The sequence below is a fragment of the Pteropus medius genome, unplaced genomic scaffold, assembly GCF_902729225.1.
Source record: "Pteropus medius unplaced genomic scaffold, Ma_sr-lr_union100, whole genome shotgun sequence".
Lineage (NCBI taxonomy): Eukaryota > Metazoa > Chordata > Mammalia > Chiroptera > Pteropodidae > Pteropus > Pteropus medius.
This window is the reverse complement of record NW_024349797.1, coordinates 3,568,801-3,588,276: the sequence shown is the minus strand read 5'-3', so window position 1 is coordinate 3,588,276 and position 19,476 is coordinate 3,568,801. Positions and strand designations below refer to the sequence as shown.

Sequence of the window (19,476 nt, the reverse complement as noted above, 5' to 3'; positions counted from 1 at the left end):
TCACCTCTTTCGCCATCCCTCCTTCAGCTTTCTTCTCAGATTCAATATCACACAAAATTTTATATTTGTAACCAGAAAGGACCGACCCTAAAGAGCATTTAGTTGACTCTCCTAATTCATTGACTCAACAAATAAATGGAAAACCCAGAATATACTGTGAGAATCTGTGTCCTTAGAGATGAGGGCATCTGTCAAAAGCCATAGTGAGTTAGTAACTAAGATGAGACTGGGACTGACCTAAAAGAGGGAGGGCCTCCTGCCCTCCTTTCCTAATAACTGATGATGATGATGATGATGGCGGCAGCAGCACATACTTATGTACGAGACACTGTTCGAAACACCTTACAATCCTCTCAACAACCCTAGAAGGTAGGTGATATCATCATCCTCATTTTATCAATGAGAAAAATTCACACAGTTTAAAAACAAATACAGAGGTTTCTCTGTAATGCCTACAAGGGGTCTTTAGTTTTAACCAAACAATGAGGCTCACAAGACTATCACTGGGCACATCTGACATTAGATCCACTTCGAAGGATACAGGATAGGACACAGATCTCGGACAGGGCAACCTTTGGAGTTCCTCTTCAATGGGACCAGTCCATAGACACTAGTCCATTGAGCCATCCCAAAGCTAGTCTCTTTGGCCACCAAAGTGATGGATCAGGTGCAGGGAAAGGTGGGTATGGCAACCACTCTGGCTTAACACCTGACAGGATCCACTATCGCTTGTAACAACTCCATTGGCATAACTTCCAGGGTCCCTATAAAGCAGCGGTCCTCAACCTTTTCGGCACCAGGTACCAGTGCTCCTTTGAGAATCTAATGCCTGATGATCTGAGGTGGAGCTGAGGCGGTGATGCTAGTGCTGGGGAGTGGCTGCAAATACAGATGAAGCTTCATTCCCTCCCCCCGCTGCTCACCTCCTCCCGTGTGGCCCAGTTCCTAGCAGGCCATTGGCTGGTACCGGTCCGCAGCCTGGGGGGTGGGGACCCCTGCTATAAAGGACAGGTCTGTGAAAAGAATCACCATATTCAGCAAAGCACAAAGAATGGCTTCTCACCGGATAAGGAAAGATCTCCCAGTCCAGGTGCAGTCATTTTTATCACAAGAGGTCATTTTTATAAGCAATGTTGCCTAAATGCAACTGACTTATTTTCACATTCCCAAAGGAAGATACAAAGTTAAATGAAAGTCAAATTCCTCTGCAAAACGGGGAAGAAAGTTTTGCTTACCATTCCCACAATCACACAGGTAGTAAGAGACAGAGCTGGATTTGAACCCAGACTACACAGCTCTAGAGTCTTCGCTCATAATCATTCTATTTTACAGCCTCATAAAACTGATTCTCAACCATTTCCCCAGCTCAGGTTACTGACAATTTCCTTGAATACCAAGCTCTCCCAGTATAGGTCATGTCAGGGATGCAACAAGGCTGGTTCAATGCCACCTCCTTAGTGGCACAGGGCCACAGTGGGAGGCAAACCAAGAAATGTCACCAAACATCACTACAACTGCTAGGTCAATGGTCACAAGGACTTCGTGAACGTAAGAATGTCCAAAACCTGTAAAGTATTTTTACAAAAATGTATTTGAATCAAACAGAGGATATGCCTGGAAACAAGATTTCAACAGACTGAGAGAAATGCTTCAGAAAATAACAGTTTGCATTTTCTTTGATGCATTTGAGATTCAGGAAGATTACATAAAAGTGGGAGAAAGCAAGGCAGGGCTCAGATTACAGGATAGTTAAGATTATGTGCTCCCCTGAGGGTGGTCATGCTTTAGAAGCAGAGGTCTGAAGTGGTGCTCAGCTATTAGAAGGAGGGGTTTGAAAGGGGGGCACTTCAAAGGTACACTAAGTTAGATGTACAGAAACGGGGGACAGGGCTGGCTTAAGGCAAAGAGAAGCCTTTTACTAAAGAAGCTGTATGCCAGGGGCCTGACTACCCACCATGACCGGCTCAGTTAAAAATTTATGATCAGATCACCCTATGAGGTTACTTTCCACAGAACCCCTTTTTTGTCCACAACTATGAGGCTCTCAGCAACTTCTTACCTAACAAGCATACCCAACTAACCCGAATACCACACACCCAGCCACTGGGAAATTCCATTCCTGAGTCAAGGGGCCCATAATGAGACACATGCTTGAACAGGGTGTTGGGGCGGAATGTGGGCAGGAAAAGGATGAAAGCAGCCTCTAGTTCTGGCTCCTCACACCTCTTTCAGCCCCTCTCAGCCTCTGATCACTGCAAGGGGCAAGGGAATGCTCTACGATGTGCGTGGCTTTGGGTGGGAAGGCTGCTCTCAGCTTGGGGCCCAATTGGGATGAAGGAGGGCAGAATCCACAGAAAATAGAGGGAAATTATCTGGAAGGATTGGGAGCAAAAAACAAAACAACAACGACAACAACAACAACAAAACACCTCAAACACCAGCGTTTTCATGACCCTGAGAAAGGCAGAGGGAAGCAGAGTCCTGAGTGGGCTGACCTATGCTACTGGAGCTGAGCACTCTCATGGGGGCGCAGTGGTTTAGGGAAATCCGTTCCAGATCAGCACTTCCTGGGAGCTTGTGAGAATGCAAATTCCTGACCCCACCCCAGACCTACTGCAGCAGAAACTGGGAGTGGGTAAACATGTGTGAACAGACCCTCTAGGGAATTCTGATAGTGCTCAAGTTTGAGACCCACTGGCTCAGCTAGACTAATGTGGTTTAACAATAGCCATCTCCTGCTCCCAAGCAGCGATAAGACCGAATTGGGGCTAAGGCAGAGGTGGGAGGCAGAGGAATGGGGGCGTGCAGGGGCTCATCCTGGAGGCTGCTACTCTTTCCAACTGTTTCTACGGTCCAACCCCAGTGGATTTAGGAGCTTATGTATGGTTTCTGAATCAATCTTTGGTCTAGAAGTTCATCCCCATATTGTTGAAAGTTACTAGACACAGTTAAACCCACTCCACTGCCCAGACCAAGAGCTGCAGTGTCCCACACTGAAGGGCAGGAACAGAATGCATGTTCCACTCTATGCATGAGTACTTTTTACAAGAATATGGGTTACCCTGCTGTATTACAGTATGATGACTCCCAGCAAGGTAAGCCTGCAGGTCAGATCACACTCCTGTGAGAAAATGTGATCTCCCCTGAAAAGCTTGGTCATTCCTGGTATCAGTCACCCAGGACCAGTCACCGAGGAGGTGGGCTTTAGCCAGGCAGAAAGGGCTCGTCATCACTCTGTGTCTTTTCCTTTCCTTTATCAAGACCAGGTTTTTAAACCAGGTCCAAACACCACTGGCAAAGACCAAAGTCCTTAAGCGTTTAAAAATGCAAATTCCTGGGCTCAGCCCTCAGCCTACTATATCTGAATCTCCTGGCATGGGGCTAGGAATCAACATTTTAACAACAACAACAACAAAAAAACGAGCAAGCAAACCCTGGGCATTTCTTAAACTCACTGGAGTTTGGAAATAAATGGCCTTGAGAATACTCAAGGTCAAAGGCCAGGCTTCCAGGTGGTGGGGTTAACATGGAGGCAGCTGGGGTGGGAAGGGACTACAAGACCATGAGAATGACCCCATACCACACCTATTTCAGAGGTTCTCGGCCCTGCTGCAAATCAGAATCACCTACAGTGCTTGTTAAAAGCATATTCTCAGGTATCAATCCAGACTTTTCTAATTTAAATTTCCAGAACAGAGGCATGGAACTCTCTGTGCACATTCAACCAAGCACACCAAGGAATTCTATCAGCAGGCAAGCCTGGGAAACACTGATCCCAGATCCTATCTCTGAGTTCTCCTTACTCTATGTTGATTTCCCTTTTGTCCTTCCTGAACTTAGAGTAAACCTTTGTTTTAAAGGCCAGCCTAACCTTGGCAAAGCTCCAGGGAATCACAAGAAGGATTTTATTCCCACTGGTAAGTTAGTGCCCTCCCTAGGCCCATGTAAGTGGGGCACCGGTTAAGCCCCTGAGAGCACCAAGGGAAGATGTCCTCAGGACACATGCTGAGGCTCTGAGTTCGGATGCCCCACACTGGAAGACTCTTCAGGATCATTGGGGGCAAGGCTGGGCGGTAACATGGAAAATATTCCTTCTAAAGAAAACATTCTTTAGAAGAGGAGAATTTCCAGCAATTCTTTTCAACATGGCAGTTGTTACACCATTGCCACAGATAAAAAGACATTAGAGGAAGCCATGTGAAAGCGAGACCTAGAGACACCAAGAGAACGTAGTCAAGGAAAGGTTTTTTTCTTCACTCTACCCTCACTGCTGATACACATCACAAGATCAGCCCTACCCCGATTGTTAGACCCTGGGACAATCTAGTTCCAGTCTGCATCTTCCTGCACTGCCAAACTTGGAGTAGGGAGGCTATTTTACCAGAGGAGGAGGCAGTTTCTTATTCCTGTGATAGTTTGGCAACATCGAGCACAAAGCTAACCTCTGTACCTCCTCCCCTCAAAGTTGGGCTGCCAGATTTAAGAAAAAATGAAAACAGTACATCGGTTACATTTGAATTTCAGATAAATAATTTTTAGCATATATATGCCCCAAATATCAAGTAGGGCATGTTTATATTAATTAGAATTTGTAGTTTATCTGAAATTCAAATTTAATGGGTGAGCCCTTTGGAAAACTTACCTCTAAGAGTGTGGCCAGAAAGCTACAGGGAAAACCCAGCGATAGCGAGATGGACTCTAGAATTCCCCCGAAGCCTTCACTGTATCACTGTACCTCAGCTCTGAGCAGCAGACTCAACACCTTGGAGAAACTCTTGGAAGCCACTACAGATAGAATATTGGACATTCCATCAGCTGCACAAAAGCTACTACCTACGTGGAGAAATCCAGTTCAGACCAACAAATGTAGGAAATCGGCATGCTTATCCATGTTTATCAAAGCAACAGCAACGTAGATGCATGCAGTATCTTCACTCTCAACTGCTTTACAAGCTTTCATCTCCACTCAGAGCACTGCAGTGGCAAGCAAATGTTATTACTATTTTCTGAGAAGGAGGTAATTAAAGAGACAAAGGATGAATGAAGGTGGTACGCTCAATAATTGGCACAGCTGACACCCAAACTCAGACCTCCTATTCTTTATGTGCCAACTCTGAACTCACCAGTCCAGCATTCACAGCTTTTACTCCAAGGCATGACCACCCATGTCTAACAAATGTCTCTGTGAACTGCCATCACTTGCTAGATTCCTAGCTACATGCTCTTAATTCAGAGGAAAATATGAACATCATATGTACAATATAAAATGTATGAACCATTTCTTCTTCAAAGTCCAACCTGAAACTACAGGGAGGGTGGGGATTCTGGGGGATCTAGGAGTGAGAGGGTGTTCAAAGCATCTGGCTGAATTTCTAGAATTTTTTTTTTTTTTAATTTGGAGCAAAGACAGTGAAAGAAAAAATAAAAAACGGCTCCTCAGGTGGAATGAGTGCCAAACACTTGCGGTACACAACCTGTAAACCTTAAAGAGAAACGCTAAGGCCTCTGAGACTCCATCATCCTGGTCAATAGGTTAGTCCCGCTTCCAAAACTCTAGAACTCTAGATCCACATCTTAGAAGAAAGCAACTGCTGGGGAACTGGTCTAGAGGATTACATCTGAGGAAGGACACACTCTCCCAGGTAGACCCAAAGACCAGTCAGGCAAGTAAGCTAAGCAAAAAGCCCTGGCACTGTCTCCCAGAGGCTCCTTTCTGCATGGGGAGGCAAAGGCACAGTGGTTAGAAAGGTGGGCTTTAGCATCACACAGAAGTTTATGACTAAGCTCTATTTCTTGCTATCTATCCAGTTGTGGGCACGGAACTAAATCTGAACCTCAGTTTCCTCAGGTATAAAATGGAATAGGGTTAAGGACCTATGTCACGGGTTTGTTTTGAAGATTTAAAAAAATAATGCCTACAGCCATACCACCTGAACGTGCCCAATCCCATTTGATCTCAGAAGCTAAGCAGGTTCGGGCCTGGTTAGTACTTGGATGGGAGACAACCTAGGAATACCAGGTGCTGTAGGCATTAAAAAAAGAAAGAAAGAAAGACAATGCATGTAAAGTACTTAGCATGGTGCCCGACACACAGTAATGCCTCAGTAAAATATTTTTAAAAGCTGTGATTAAACCTAAAAATCGTTTCCTTGCTGTCAAAGTGCCTGGCTCCAACTCCAATTCTCTACCATGGAAATTAGACTTGCGGTTCTCTGAAATGAGTGAAAACATCCAGATGAGTTTAACTCCCTCTCACACGGATAATCCTAGGCCTTTGAGAAAAATGTTAATAAATTCTGTCTACACACAACAGTCAAATGCTTTCTAGTTTAGTGATGGTTCAACTTAAATGGTGGTTTACTTCCACCCCTTTCTCTCCCTCCATTCCTTCTGGGACTCCCATTATCCATGTTATATGCTTGATGGTTTCCCAAAGGTCTCTGAGGTTTTGCTCATTTTTCTTCATTCTTTTTTCTTTCTGTTCTTCAGACAGGATAATTGCATCTGACCTATCTTAAAGTTTGCTGATTCTTTCTTCTGCCCGCTCAAAGCTGACGTTGAGCCTCCTGGTGAATTCTTCATTTCAGTTATATTTTCAACTTCAGAATTTCTATTCTTTAGACATGGTTTCCTTTTCCTAGTTGATTTACAATTTTTTTTATAATAGTTGATTTACAATTTTTGTCTATTGCGTCCAACATCTGGGCTTCCTCAGGAACAGTTTCTATTAACTGCTTTGTTTCCCTGTGTATGGTCCATACCTTCCCATTTCTTTGCACGTCTGTAATTTTTTGTTGAAACTGGACATTTTAAATACTATGTCAACACTGGAAATGAGACCCCTCCCTCCCCACACTCCGTACCTAGAATTCGTTGCCGTTGCTATTATTGTTTAGTGACTTTCCTGGACTAATTTTAGAAAATCTGTATTCTTTGTCATGTGCAGCTACTGAAGTTTCTGCTCCATTAGCTTAGCGGTAAGCTAATGATTAGACAGAGATTTCCAATAAGTCTCCAACCTTTGCCAAAGACCTCCTCTGTGTGTGTGTGTTTTGGGACTTTCTCTCAGAGATCCAGCAGGCAGGTGACAACTCTGCCTTAATCTTCACTTCCTGCTTGCACAGAGCCCCAAGGTCAGCCTGAGGTGAGAGGGTAGGGCTTGCTCAGGTCTTTCTTGGGTATGTGCACAGCTTTCGGAGTGTTTCAAAGCCTCCATGGACATCTCAGTTTCCAGATATTTTTTCAAGATTTTCAGCCAGCCTCTTGTTCACCCCAACTGGTATTGCTACCTCAGGCAGCTGTGATGTTGAAGGACTATTTTCAATAAATGCTCTAGAAATAGAGCTTTCCCACTGAGCAAGCTGAGTCAGGTCAAATAAAAGCAAGTCTTCTGAATGGGGGCATTTCCAGGGATCTGCCAGACAGCTCAAATAGTGACCTAGTGATGGGACTTTTAGGGAACTCCAAACTATTCTGCCCTCTCCAGTGTCTGTGAGGCTGCTAGCTGTCAAGGCTACCACAGATCCTGGAAGAAGGGGATCAGAGTAGGGCAAGTTAAAACACAAAGCTCATTATTCTTACCATTATTAAGCCATTTCTTGAATAAATGTCTCTTAGATTGTTGCCAGCCTTTGGTTAAGAGCTCTGAAGAAATTAATTTTGTCAATGCTTGCCAATATTCTTGTTGCTTTCATGGAAGAACAGATTATCTAAGGTCCTGACTACACCATTTATTTCCTGGGTTATCATTTAATGAAGTAAATAAGGAACAGTGTTCAGAAGTACAGGATTAAAACAACACTGCCAGATCGAAGACCATATAAGCAACCAGCCATACAAGGGGAAAAAGGAGTTGCTTTGCTCACACAACATGCCCAGAGCTGAGCCCTCAATGACCAGAAACAACACTGTTACTGGTATATTGTTTTTGTTCCTTGCTTTCATGGATCAGTGACGTGACCCTGCCATTGATAGCCTCCAGCCCTGGAAACTACAACCTCTAGAATGGGATCATTGCACAGGTATCACCACCATCACCATTTTCATTCATAGAAAAAAATTTATTATGCACTCATCTAGCCTAGAATCCCAAGGTAGGCCTCAAATACCATGTTGTCAGATCCAATATGATGGTCAAAAGTTAATGCCCTCACGATGTTTAACTCTAGGGAAAAAGTTCTTGGAATTATGGAATTCTGAGTCTGGAAGGGACCCCAAAGGTCATCTGGCTTCACTATCCATCTATATAGTCTAATATGCCCCACAATGGCCTCCCACTAAGTGGCTGGTCCCCTCTACACTTGAATGCAGTTAAAAGCAGTAACAGGCAACTCATAACTTCATTAGTTGAACATCTTAAATATTGGAAATGTTGTCTTTATACTGTGGATGAATGCAGAGACATATTCAGAACTGAGAAGCTAGAGAGAATGAAGAAACCTTGAAGACTAATCTGGTTATCTAGAATTATTCCAGATGAGAGGTCACTTAGATACTGTGTGTGCCTGAAAAACTTAGGTGTGCCTCTCTACTCATGGATGATACCTCTTATCTAATACCTAAGCACATAAATACTTTGAGATAAAGGACATTGATAAGCCTAAAATGAAACTATGGCACAATTCTAAAGCACATAAATACTTTGAGATAAAGGACATTGATAAGCCTAAAATGAAACTATGGCACAATTCTAAAGATGTCTAAAGACATCTACATTCTTGATGACTGTTCAGGCCTGAACAGTCATCAAGAATGTAGGTGCTGGAGTTAGACAAACCTGCATTTGGATCCTGGCTCTGCCACTTAAAAAGCTGTGTGATTTGAGCTAGTTACCCAATCTCTCTGAGTTTCTGTTTCCTCATCTATTAAATAGGGATAATTATAGAACCACCTAACATGAGTGTGATGGAAGTTAAATATAAGCATATGTGAAAAAGTCTTGGCACATAGTAAATGTTATTGTTGTTATAAAACATATAATTTGTTGAACCTATCAAAAACACAAAGTTAGAGCCAACTGGGGTTTCACCAAAAATAAGTCATGTCAAACCAATCTTATTTCTTATTAAAGTCAAGAGTCAACAACTGTATAACATGCAGTTATACAGTTTATTTCTTTTTATATGATATAAAAAGTCAAGAGTCAACAACTCTATAACATGCAGTTATACAGTTTATTTCTTTTTATATCATATAAACTAACTGGTGGATTAAATGGTCAAATGTAGGATGGATAGCAGTGCAGTTGGGTGTATCTCTTTAATGGAACGTCATGAGGTTTGTCCTTACCCTGGCTGGTCAAACCTTCTAATTAAAGGTTGGAAAGTGATACAGAAAACACCATGCAGGGAAGGCAAGCCAATACACCAGCATAAAGATTCAAATTTATCTTACCGAAAGCCAAGAAAATGAAATGAAAGAGGGATGTTGTCTTGCATTCAGGTTAAAAACAAAAAACAAAAAACAAAAAGACGTCGTCAATGTTATAAGATGAAGAAAGATTGGTTGAGGAGCGGTTTATATGAAAAGACTCATGTATGCATGTGTGCATTCATTCATTCATTCAATATACACTCTAGGCCAGCCACCATTGAGGAACTATAAAGATGAAAAGACATAAATCTCTGCTCTCAAGGAGTTCACAGTCTAGTGAGAAGACAGGCCTGGAAATGGAACAGCACAGTAAGAGAGGAAAGGTTACCTAATACTGCTTTACAGCAATGATACTGAGATGAGACTTGAAGGATTAGCAGGCATTTGCCACATAACTTGACATGGAAAGGAATGGTTTTCTAGGTGGACTTTACAAAACACGTAAAGCCCCCGAGACACAGTTGATTCTTCTAGCTGACCCTAAATAATTACTTTACATGCACATTTGAGATTTGAAAAGAGTAAGACATACAGACACATTACACCTCTCGTCTCACATTCCAAGTTCTGTAGATGTGTGGACACATCTGTACCTTACCATAGGTGATGACAAGCAGCACGAAGTTGAGGTTTTTGAAGAGCCGGATGATGGAACTTAAGTATGAAGCATCAGGGGATGACAAGGCATAGCTCAGGGACTGGGCTCTGCTGGGGGGATGTTTAGGCTTCTCCTTGAATACTGGAAGGAAAGAAACAGACAGATCACTGAACATCCCTGTCATCCCACCCCAGGAGAACTGACACATGACAATAGCTGACTCCATCACCATTTCCTAATATTCAAAAGAAAATATTAATTCTTCAATTAAATCCTTTACAGGTTCCTCTCTTGAAGCCGCTTTCCATTGTCTGTGGCTGGCTGAATGAATGGTCTATTGATTACTTTTTCTTAATGGTCTCTGGACAGCTGCAATCCTTGGGCCTTCTAGGCAGTGTTCAAGGATCGAGGAGTCCCATTATAACCAGCAACAACATACCACAAAGCACTGAAAAAACACAACAGTAACACATGGTAGACAGGAAGTGAGAGCTGAGGCTTTGAGATTAGGGAGCCCAGTTAGTGACTTAGCATCAGATCTCCTCCCAAAGGGAAAAGGATTGTATTGTCCATGCTTAGCACATGGCACATGGCAGTCAATAAATATTCCTTGAGTAAATAAAAGGACTTCTTCTATTGGAAAAATAGGAGTCCAGTCCTAGTTTCTCCAAGTCTGAACCAGATATCTGCCTCACAAAGGGACAAGAGTATTTACATGTTCTACTGTAGGAGTGGCTACTCTGATATGAAGAGCTAGGGAGGGACTGTGGGAAAACTATTCATTTTATATTCTATTTTCAATACAACTGGTACAATCAATTTAACTGCACTGATGCTATTCAGTTATCTGGGGAGAAGATCAGATTAGCCAGTTCTTTTGACTAAACTAGTCCCCAGTTGGATCTAAAGCAAGCACCACATGGCCTCCCCCACACTACAGGAGAACATTCCTGCTCCATTTAGAAGTAGTTCTAGAAATGAGATTTAATGTACTAAAGATCAAAGTCGCCCCTCCCTTCCTCTCCCTACCACCAAAAATCCTTCAGCCCTGACTTCAGAGGCCTGCTTCTTTCTGCTCCAGAAGTAATCCTGGGTAATCTCCTCCTGGATAACTTCCTGCTCTTGGGAACCTCTCATTCATTGTCTTGACTATTCACCTTCCCTTCCATCAGGGAAAAGAAAGCAAGGCAAGTGACTATTTACCCCAGCAACGGCAGGTTCTTGCTCAAGGATTTGGCAACCGCAAAGCAGAATTCAGATAAGATCTTTCGGTTCTTTACTCAATGAACTACTATCTGTGCTTGATAATAAAATACCAAAATGTAGAAATGTCCTAGCTCCCGGATTTCAACTACAAAGAAAAAGGACTTCAGCTGACACAACACAAGAATTTGGAGCTGGGCACATTACAATTTGAATTAAAGTCTGGCTGAGTAAGAAGGTCCCTGGCTGGATTGTTCTCCCTGCTCTCATCCACAGCTTGACAGCTTCTCACCTTTCCAAAGGTGAGTGAAGGAACACCAAATCTACTGTGCAAGATATCTGGCCAGCTTTCAGAAGCCATCAGGCAGTCCGTTCTCAGCTTAGACCCCGGAGATGGAATGACACAGTGAGAACAGTTGAATGAGGTACACAATTATAAAACTGTTTGACTTTGGAGGTGAGGCCAGAAGGAAGGAATGAAACCTTTAACATGTGAGTGGAACTTTCAGATATTAGGAAGAAAACTGGTTAACCTTTAGACAGGTGACTAACTGAAAATGAAAACCTCTACTCTGCTGTTTCTGAATTTATCACAGCCCAATGTACTATTACTCAGATGATAAAAGAGGATATAAAATTATATTATCCACCAACTCTATGATAATGGATGGTAGTTAGACTTATGGTGGTAATCACTTTAAAGTGTATACAGATGTTGAATTAGAATGCTGTACACCCAAAACTTATATAAGAATTTTTTTAAAATTATATTAACCAAATATCTCAATTATTAAATGTACATGCACATAAAATTAACAGTAGTTATTTAAGGTTGGTAGTTGGGATTAACTCACACAAGGCTAAATTAGCAGTCATCCTTTTCTTTATGCTTTTTTATATTTTCTAATTTTTCCACAATGAGCATATAATTTGAAAGCATTAAAAAATGTGGTACCCAGGTATGCTCAGGTCAATCTATGAGGTTATTAGTGTTTGTGGGTTAATTCTGTTTTGTTTTATTCCAGAAATTTATAGTATGGCATTAGGTAAGTTTAGGCTTAAATTTAATCTCCAGCACTTACTAGCTATTTAACTCTGAATAATTTTTTTAATTCCCCTAAGGCTCATCTTCCTCTTTGTTAAATGGGACTGATAATGGTACCTTCACTCACGAGGCTGTTGATTACATGAGATCAGGCATGCATAGCACAGTGCCTGTGATATTATAAGTGCTCATGGGGTTTCTTCAAAGAGATCATCAGCGAGCCCATTAATTCCGGTGAGGTCATATTGCGGAACTGTTTAATTACAAATAAACCTTTTACTGAGGTGCTAACAAAGCACACTAGACAAGCTAGCACTGTGCTGGGGGCAACTGCTCAATCTAAAGCATTTGAAGACTATTAGAAGCCTGGCTTCCAGTTTATGTAAATGTCCACAGTATTCTAGGGCCATGTTCAAGGGCTCCATCAAAGCCAGCAGAACTTTCCTGTCTCCCCACCCGCCAGCAGTCTACTAAGGAACTTACCGATGATGACAAGGATGAAAAGCAGAGTGGCCACACCTCCTATTATGTAGAACATGATACTGATATGGTAGGCAAGCTTGTCCTGGTCATTGGTATTGGGCACCAAAACAGGAGGGACCAAGAACCCAATTGCAATTCCAAGCTATAGAAGACAGAAAGTCATCATAGTCACCAATGGCCAAGAGGTGACAGCACACATTTAAAGAGACTCCTAACAAGAAACATAATCCCAGTCTTTCTTAAAGCCCAAATAGGAACTGTTTCCTCCCTCAGGACACCAGGGAGAGCTTTCTTTTCATTGACAACTTAACCCGCACACACCCCTGACCACCCTCACCATCAATACCTATTGAAAAAAATCATAGTTGGGGCTCTCGACGCAGGCTGGGTCTTCTCTGGTTGCAAACTAATGAGCAATGGCTCCTATACTCCCATCTACGGTAGAGTAAAACAATGTTGACTTTTTCCTGTGTCACTTAAACTCTTGGTTGCACTGAATCTGTTAACTGGTAGCTCAAAGATCAGCTGGGGGAAATTTTTACACCTATAACCCCAAGAACTTGCATTCAGTAAGACATGGAAGCCTAAAGTTGTTGCCACATTTACGAACATGAAAGCTTAAGTTCATTGCGTAAATAACTTAGCAATTGACAAAGCATCAGTAGTGTGAAGTCATATGCAACTGCATACATTTAGACACACAGGACATGGGCACATGCAAACTGGCTACACACACACACACACACACACACACACACACACAAAATTAAAACATCTCATACCTGCCTTAGAGTTCAAACTCAAGTGACCTGACAGATAATGTGACTTAGGTATTTCTGAGGTCAGAAATGCCTTGAATCAGTAATGACAAGCTGTGACAAAACTCCCAAACCCCCTCTGCCACACATAATACCAAAGCAGAAATTAAAAAATAGTCTGAGAACTCGGGCAAGTTTCAAATTCAAAGAGTGAAGGCAGATAAGTCCTTTGTCCTAAGGTCTCACTTTTCCTTTATTGTGCATGAAAGAAAATGCAGGTAGAGAACCAAGTTGCTTTCATTCCACACTATAACACCATTCATCAGCTGCCAATCGGCTGACCATATTGATTGGTTTTCCAGCCTGTCAATTATAGCCACTCAGGATGGACACTAGGGATTCTCAGCTCTGAAATATTCACAAAAGTCATCATCAATAGGCTCTGTGTAGGGTTCTTCCAATGTATGCCAATATATAATCAATAAATCAAACATCATTAAAGCATCTACTATGTGAAAAATATTCTGCTTGATATTTTAGGAGATACCAAGATGTATATGGCCAGGGTCCTGCCTCCAAGGAGCTTTATAATCTAGTGGTGACGGTGGGGGGATTTAAAACAAAGAGAAAAGATAATACGAATGGTGATATTTGTGTGTTGAAATTATAGAATGTTATGGTTTAAAAGTTCCTTTGTCATTCTCTATGACAACTTGATTATTAGAGGGCCACAGGGAGGCTAAGTGAGGTTAAGCTCTAGAGGTTAAATGACTTGTACGGGGTCATATAAAGTTCCAGCAGAGTTCAGATGAGAAAAGAGATCTCTTGGCTTCTCAGGCCAGCACCTCCTCCATTGGGCCTGGCAGTGCCGTCCTGGGCTAAGAGCCTTGAGAAAAGCCTAAGTGAGCAGGCTTCTCCAGAAGAGAAGATATTTTATGGCCTTAGAGCTTTATCTGATCCTTGGTCACACTGATTTGTCGGAGTTGAGTACGGCTTCTTAACAGCAGATCTTCAAGACTTTGAAGATAAAAACCAGCCACAGACAGAGGGGCAAATGCAGCCTTCATAGCTGGGAACCTGGGCTCACTGCAGATCTTATCTGGCCTCCTAAGTGTCTGAGAGTTGGAGATCTCAAAGTTAAATAGAATCCTGAAGGGTCCCTTTTACAAGAATGAGGGAAGTTATCAGACACCATCCAAGGCTCCGTGATTCTTTCATTCACAAAAGGACCCTGATATAGGATCACCTAATCCCCAGTAATCTTTTGCCTCGAGAAATAAAGATGGAGAGGCAGACTGAGAGACTCGATTTTCATTTTCTATTTTATTTTTGCTCTTTCTGCAAACTCAAAGAGTGATATCTAAAAACTGCTGCAACATCAGTGGTCATGAGCACTTTCAGAGCAAATGTCACAATTAAAAACACATCTTTGCTGCCTGAGGGCTTTGGGTAACAGGAAGAAGCCATACTTTGTGTAATGTATCACCTGGCCCATGCATTTGGCAGAGCAAAAATGAACCCAGAAAACCACAAGACTGCATCTGGGGTAAGAATTCTCACATTTAACCCACTACACAAACAACACATGTATTCTATCCGCTCTGAGAGCCACAGAACCACTGTCCTCATCTCCATCCACAATGGGTATGCGATGAAGCCCAGAGTCACGGCTGAATCAGAACCGTGGCACAAAGCTGCCCTCCCAAGTGTCATCTGGTCATGAATACTCCTAGACTATCAAGGGAGGACCCTGGGACTTCCACAAAAGAAAGTAATCTCTACGTCAACACCATGGTGAAGGCTTTGGTCCTAATGGAACAGGGACAGAAACATTGGTCCCTGTCTGCGCCCTTTGCTAAGACCCCAGGCACCCTATCCTCCTGACGCAGGCCATTGGCAAGGTGGACCCTGACCTTCTTGGTAGGAGGCAACCACCTCAGCAAATAGGTTCTCACCCACTCAACCTCATTCCTCCTCTGCCCATTCCTTCCCCAGGCATTTCTGCTATTCAGAGAAAGGTGAGCCCACTCTCAGCCCCTATTGCCTCATTCTTTTCCCCTGGACAAGGTCGCCAGGTCAGAGTTGGGCATGTTCTCTCAGATCTCAGGGCTCCTAGGAACTGGCTCCCTGGCACTATGGGTCAAAAATGTCCTCTTATTGGGTCAGCAGCATTCCTGCAGTAGAGTCCCTCAGCTTGAAGGCTTATTTCAAACTTGGTCTCCCTAGGACCATCTCGAGAGCTCACACCCGCGTTGTTCATTTTAAAACGAACCCCTCTCCTTTCTTCCTTCCACCTCAATATTCTTCAGAGACATCATCACTCTGATACAGTGGTTAAGGGCTCAGGCTTTAGGATCAGAATGACCTGAGTTCAAATCCCAGCTCTAGCAGTTACTAGATGTCTAACCTTGGCACAGGTTCATTCACCTCTTTGTGCCTGTTTCCTAATCCACAAAAGGAAGATGATATTCGTTACACTATCCAGCTCACAGGGTCATCCTGAGGACCAAATGAGTTAGTTTGAATGGACTGTTGTTCAGCAGAATGCTTTACATGGAGGCGGCACTCACTACCCATCTGCAAGCCTGGCTCTTCCCCTCATACACTCTCACACAGCCATGGGGACAGGAAGGAGAGGAGAAGCCAGCGGGACTCACGAAGACACGCTTGGTTAACTTACAGTAGTCACACGATCCACCCTCCCCTAGTTCTCTTCCTCTTCCTTCTCAGGCTGCTCCTCTACGCTCTTTCTCAGTTCTCAGTTCCCCCTGACTCTGCCCTCTCACATCCAATCCACCCTGTCCCAGGCCTTCCCAAACCTTCCTTGGAAGCCCACTTTGAATCTGCCCCCTCCCCTTCACGCAACAGCGATCTCTCCTCTACTGCCCTGCATAATGTATTCAAGTGCATGGTCCTCAGTGCTGCACAGAGGGAGGACGAAAATCCAAACACCTTAGCCTGCCGTTCTTGCCTTTCTTCATCTAGTTTTAAGCGACCTTTCCAGTTCCATCTCTGCTGTTTCGCTCTATGTCCACAGTACTCCAGCCAGGTTGGACGATTTACAGTTCCAACATTGTCATCATCTAGTCTCTACCTCTATCCAGGCAATTTCCTTGCTGGAAAAGGTCTCCCTCTTTCAATCTTTCAAAGCCCATCTCAAAGTCAGTTCCGTCACTGGCTTTCCTCAATTATTCTAGCAGGTGTGATCTCCTTGTCCTTCGGTTTTCAGTTATTTTTCTGATACTAGTCTGATGCCTGGTAAACAGAACAAGGGCTTACTCAATAAATGGGTGTTGAATGAATGGGCTGCAGTTAACTGGCATGTCAGAAAAACATCACTTCCAGGTAAACCTCGAGCCCAGACCCACACAAAGAGTTGCCTTGGAAATTTAAATCTAGACAAGGCTCTCAGAGAAAGTTTGCTATTTTAAAAAGCATAGTTTAAGTTCCTTTTAAAATCAGTACCAGATAAAAGATAAATTGGGGTTCGATTAGGATTTCCGCACACTTAAATCCCATCAACCCATATAAGCAATCTTAAAGCACACGGTATGATGCCATTCCCCCCAAGGGTATTTTTATATGATGAGTGACTAGGTACATGTGTGTATCTACACACCTCTGTGTATATGAGCGATGGTCTTACTAAAGGTCAATCTGAAGCTAAGGTTCACACAGGACCACCGTTGAGAAAAAATTAAGCTACGTAGACAAATGCAGGAAAATGTTAGCATATAAAGGGTCATTTAAGTCCATACAGAATTTATGGGTACTAAAATGTGCTTAAAAATACAGTATACCTAATTTCCATTCCATACAAAAACATGCCCACATACTGCTGGGACTGCATGGCTTAACACTGGTGTCTCAGGCATGAACAGCACAGCCACCGGCAGGGAGGCCACCACTGAAGCTTCATCTCCCAGGACCATGTCCACATGGAGGATTATGTACAATACTTGTAAGTGACTTCACACTCACCGCCCGCCCCCAATGTGTGGCACTTAAACACCACAAAGACGGTGTTACTGAGGCACGCTTACACACTCCGATACATTGTTCTCATCCTGTAAATACCTCTTTCTCACTCTCTTTCCTTGGTGTCAGGTAGCCATTTGCTTACACCCACAGTGAGTAACTAATCTGGGCAAAACGATGCATAGAGGCTCCCGGATTCCAAATGTAAGGGACTAGGTCAGAATGACAGCACTCTGCAGGAAAGCCACTTTTGGACCTATGGAGGAGGCTCAAGCGGGTGGTCCTGGGGCTGAGTCTGTGGATACCCCAGAAAGAAATGAGGAGAACAAGGCGGCTGCTAGGACACTGAAACACTGAAGCTGAACAACAGTTTAATCATGAAAAACAAGCCCCCGGCCAAGTAGGAACACCAGGCAGCTCCTAGACAAATGTCATGGTAAGCAATAATGTGCATGCAAAACCCACTCATATGACAGTATTTTTGAAATCCCCAAATCCAGGCCCTTGGCTTCTTTTGAAAAGGCCAACTCAGGATTAAGGAGGTAGCAGAACTTTAGGGACAAAAACAATCCCACTGATTTGGGGAGAAATGACTCATGAAAGAGGTTTATGGATTTAAAAGGCTAAGCTTCGATCTCTAAGAACTTAGGGAGCAGGGTCACAGCTGGTCAACTCTAGACTTCCTCCCCAGGCACAGAATTTGTCTTCAAATGTGTGGTTATGCTGGCGGCTTATACTACCTTGACACTCTTGGATTTCCTCAGTCCTTTGGGAGTGTGTGTGTGGCGGGTGGCGGGGAGAGGTTAGGAAAATACAGGAAGCAGCAGCTACTGAAATTAGGTAGCCTACATGATTCCATTTGATTCCTAGGGAAGGTAAGAATACTAATAACAGCTGATACATTGTGCCCACCATGCCATAGGCACCATCCTAAGCACTGTTATGCACTATATATACACACATAGTCTTTTAATCTCTATTTTAAAAATTGAGGAAACTGTCATTTAAGTAGCTTGTCCAAAGTCATATAACAGTAAATGATAAGGCTAGACTTTAAGCTCAGGCAACCTGTATTAGAGTCTGTACTCTTAGCCATTAGGCTAAATGCTCAGGTCTTTATCCAAACTAGAAGGAAGAAAACTAATACATAATGAGCACTACTTTGTGTTAGACAGAGTGCTAAACGATTTTTCACAGGCTATTCCATTTAATCCCTCATAACAACCCCCTAAAGTTGACATCATTATTTCTGGTTTGGTTTTTATAGATGAGAAAACATCTGTAATTTGCCCAAGGTCACCCAGTTTCTAACGACAGAACCGAGATTCAAGCCCATGATGTCTGACTTCAAATCCCTTGAACAGGGTAAATGTCATAGAAGTCACTGCCCTCAAAGATTTGACAAGTCTTCCAGTCTTATACGTACAATTCTGTAATTCAAGCACCTCCCCTGTGTCTACTTGTTGGAGGAAGCAATGGTGAGAGGTGTCTCCAGCCATAGTCTGTTTTTGCTTAGCACTTAGTTACATCCAATGGGATTTCTTGTTCTTACATAATGCTAAGTTTGGGCTTTTTTCCATGTAGGGTGTTGTCCCTCCAACTAGATTGTTAGCACCTCGGGGACAATGACTAACATTTCCTTGTGTGACATCTTCCCACATAGTGCCCAGCACAATGCCAAGAACAGAGATGACGCTTGGGAAATGTCTTCTGAATAAAGAGATGACCCTCAGAAGTTCAAACCTAACTCAAGTATTTCCAGTCTCCTCCGCAGCAAACAAGTTGGGCACAGTAGCAGTTTGCTGTATTACAAGAGTTTACCAACAAAAGAAAGCAGATACAAGGTGGAATGACACAGGGAAGGCCTCAAATTTGGGGCTTCCCAAGATCAGACATAGAGTCTGATCAGACAGGCTGATCAACTTCTCGCCCTCAAACCTATTCTCAGTTTTGAAAGCAGCACCATCAGATCTGGCCCTATAATTTAGGGAGTTACTCAGAGACCTACTTACACAAAAATATCTCCCAACGTCCTGCTC

General features: G+C 43.0%; 1 protein-coding gene and 1 pseudogene across 2 annotated transcripts in view; one reads left to right on the top strand and one right to left on the bottom strand.

Moving 5' to 3' along the window:
- The window catches only part of FLVCR2 (FLVCR choline and putative heme transporter 2), a 49,380-nt gene that overhangs the window by 12,331 nt on the left and 17,573 nt on the right, over positions 1–19,476 (bottom strand). For both annotated transcript variants that reach the window (XM_039883855.1, XM_039883854.1), the window contains 2 exons: positions 12,702–12,843; positions 9,971–10,111 (listed from right to left, as the gene is read on the bottom strand). In XM_039883855.1, the coding sequence (XP_039739789.1) occupies positions 9,971–10,111; positions 12,702–12,843 (283 nt within the window). The remainder of the gene's footprint in view (positions 1–9,970; positions 10,112–12,701; positions 12,844–19,476) is intronic.
- On the top strand, positions 5,914–6,031 carry LOC120619818 (uncharacterized; annotated as a pseudogene).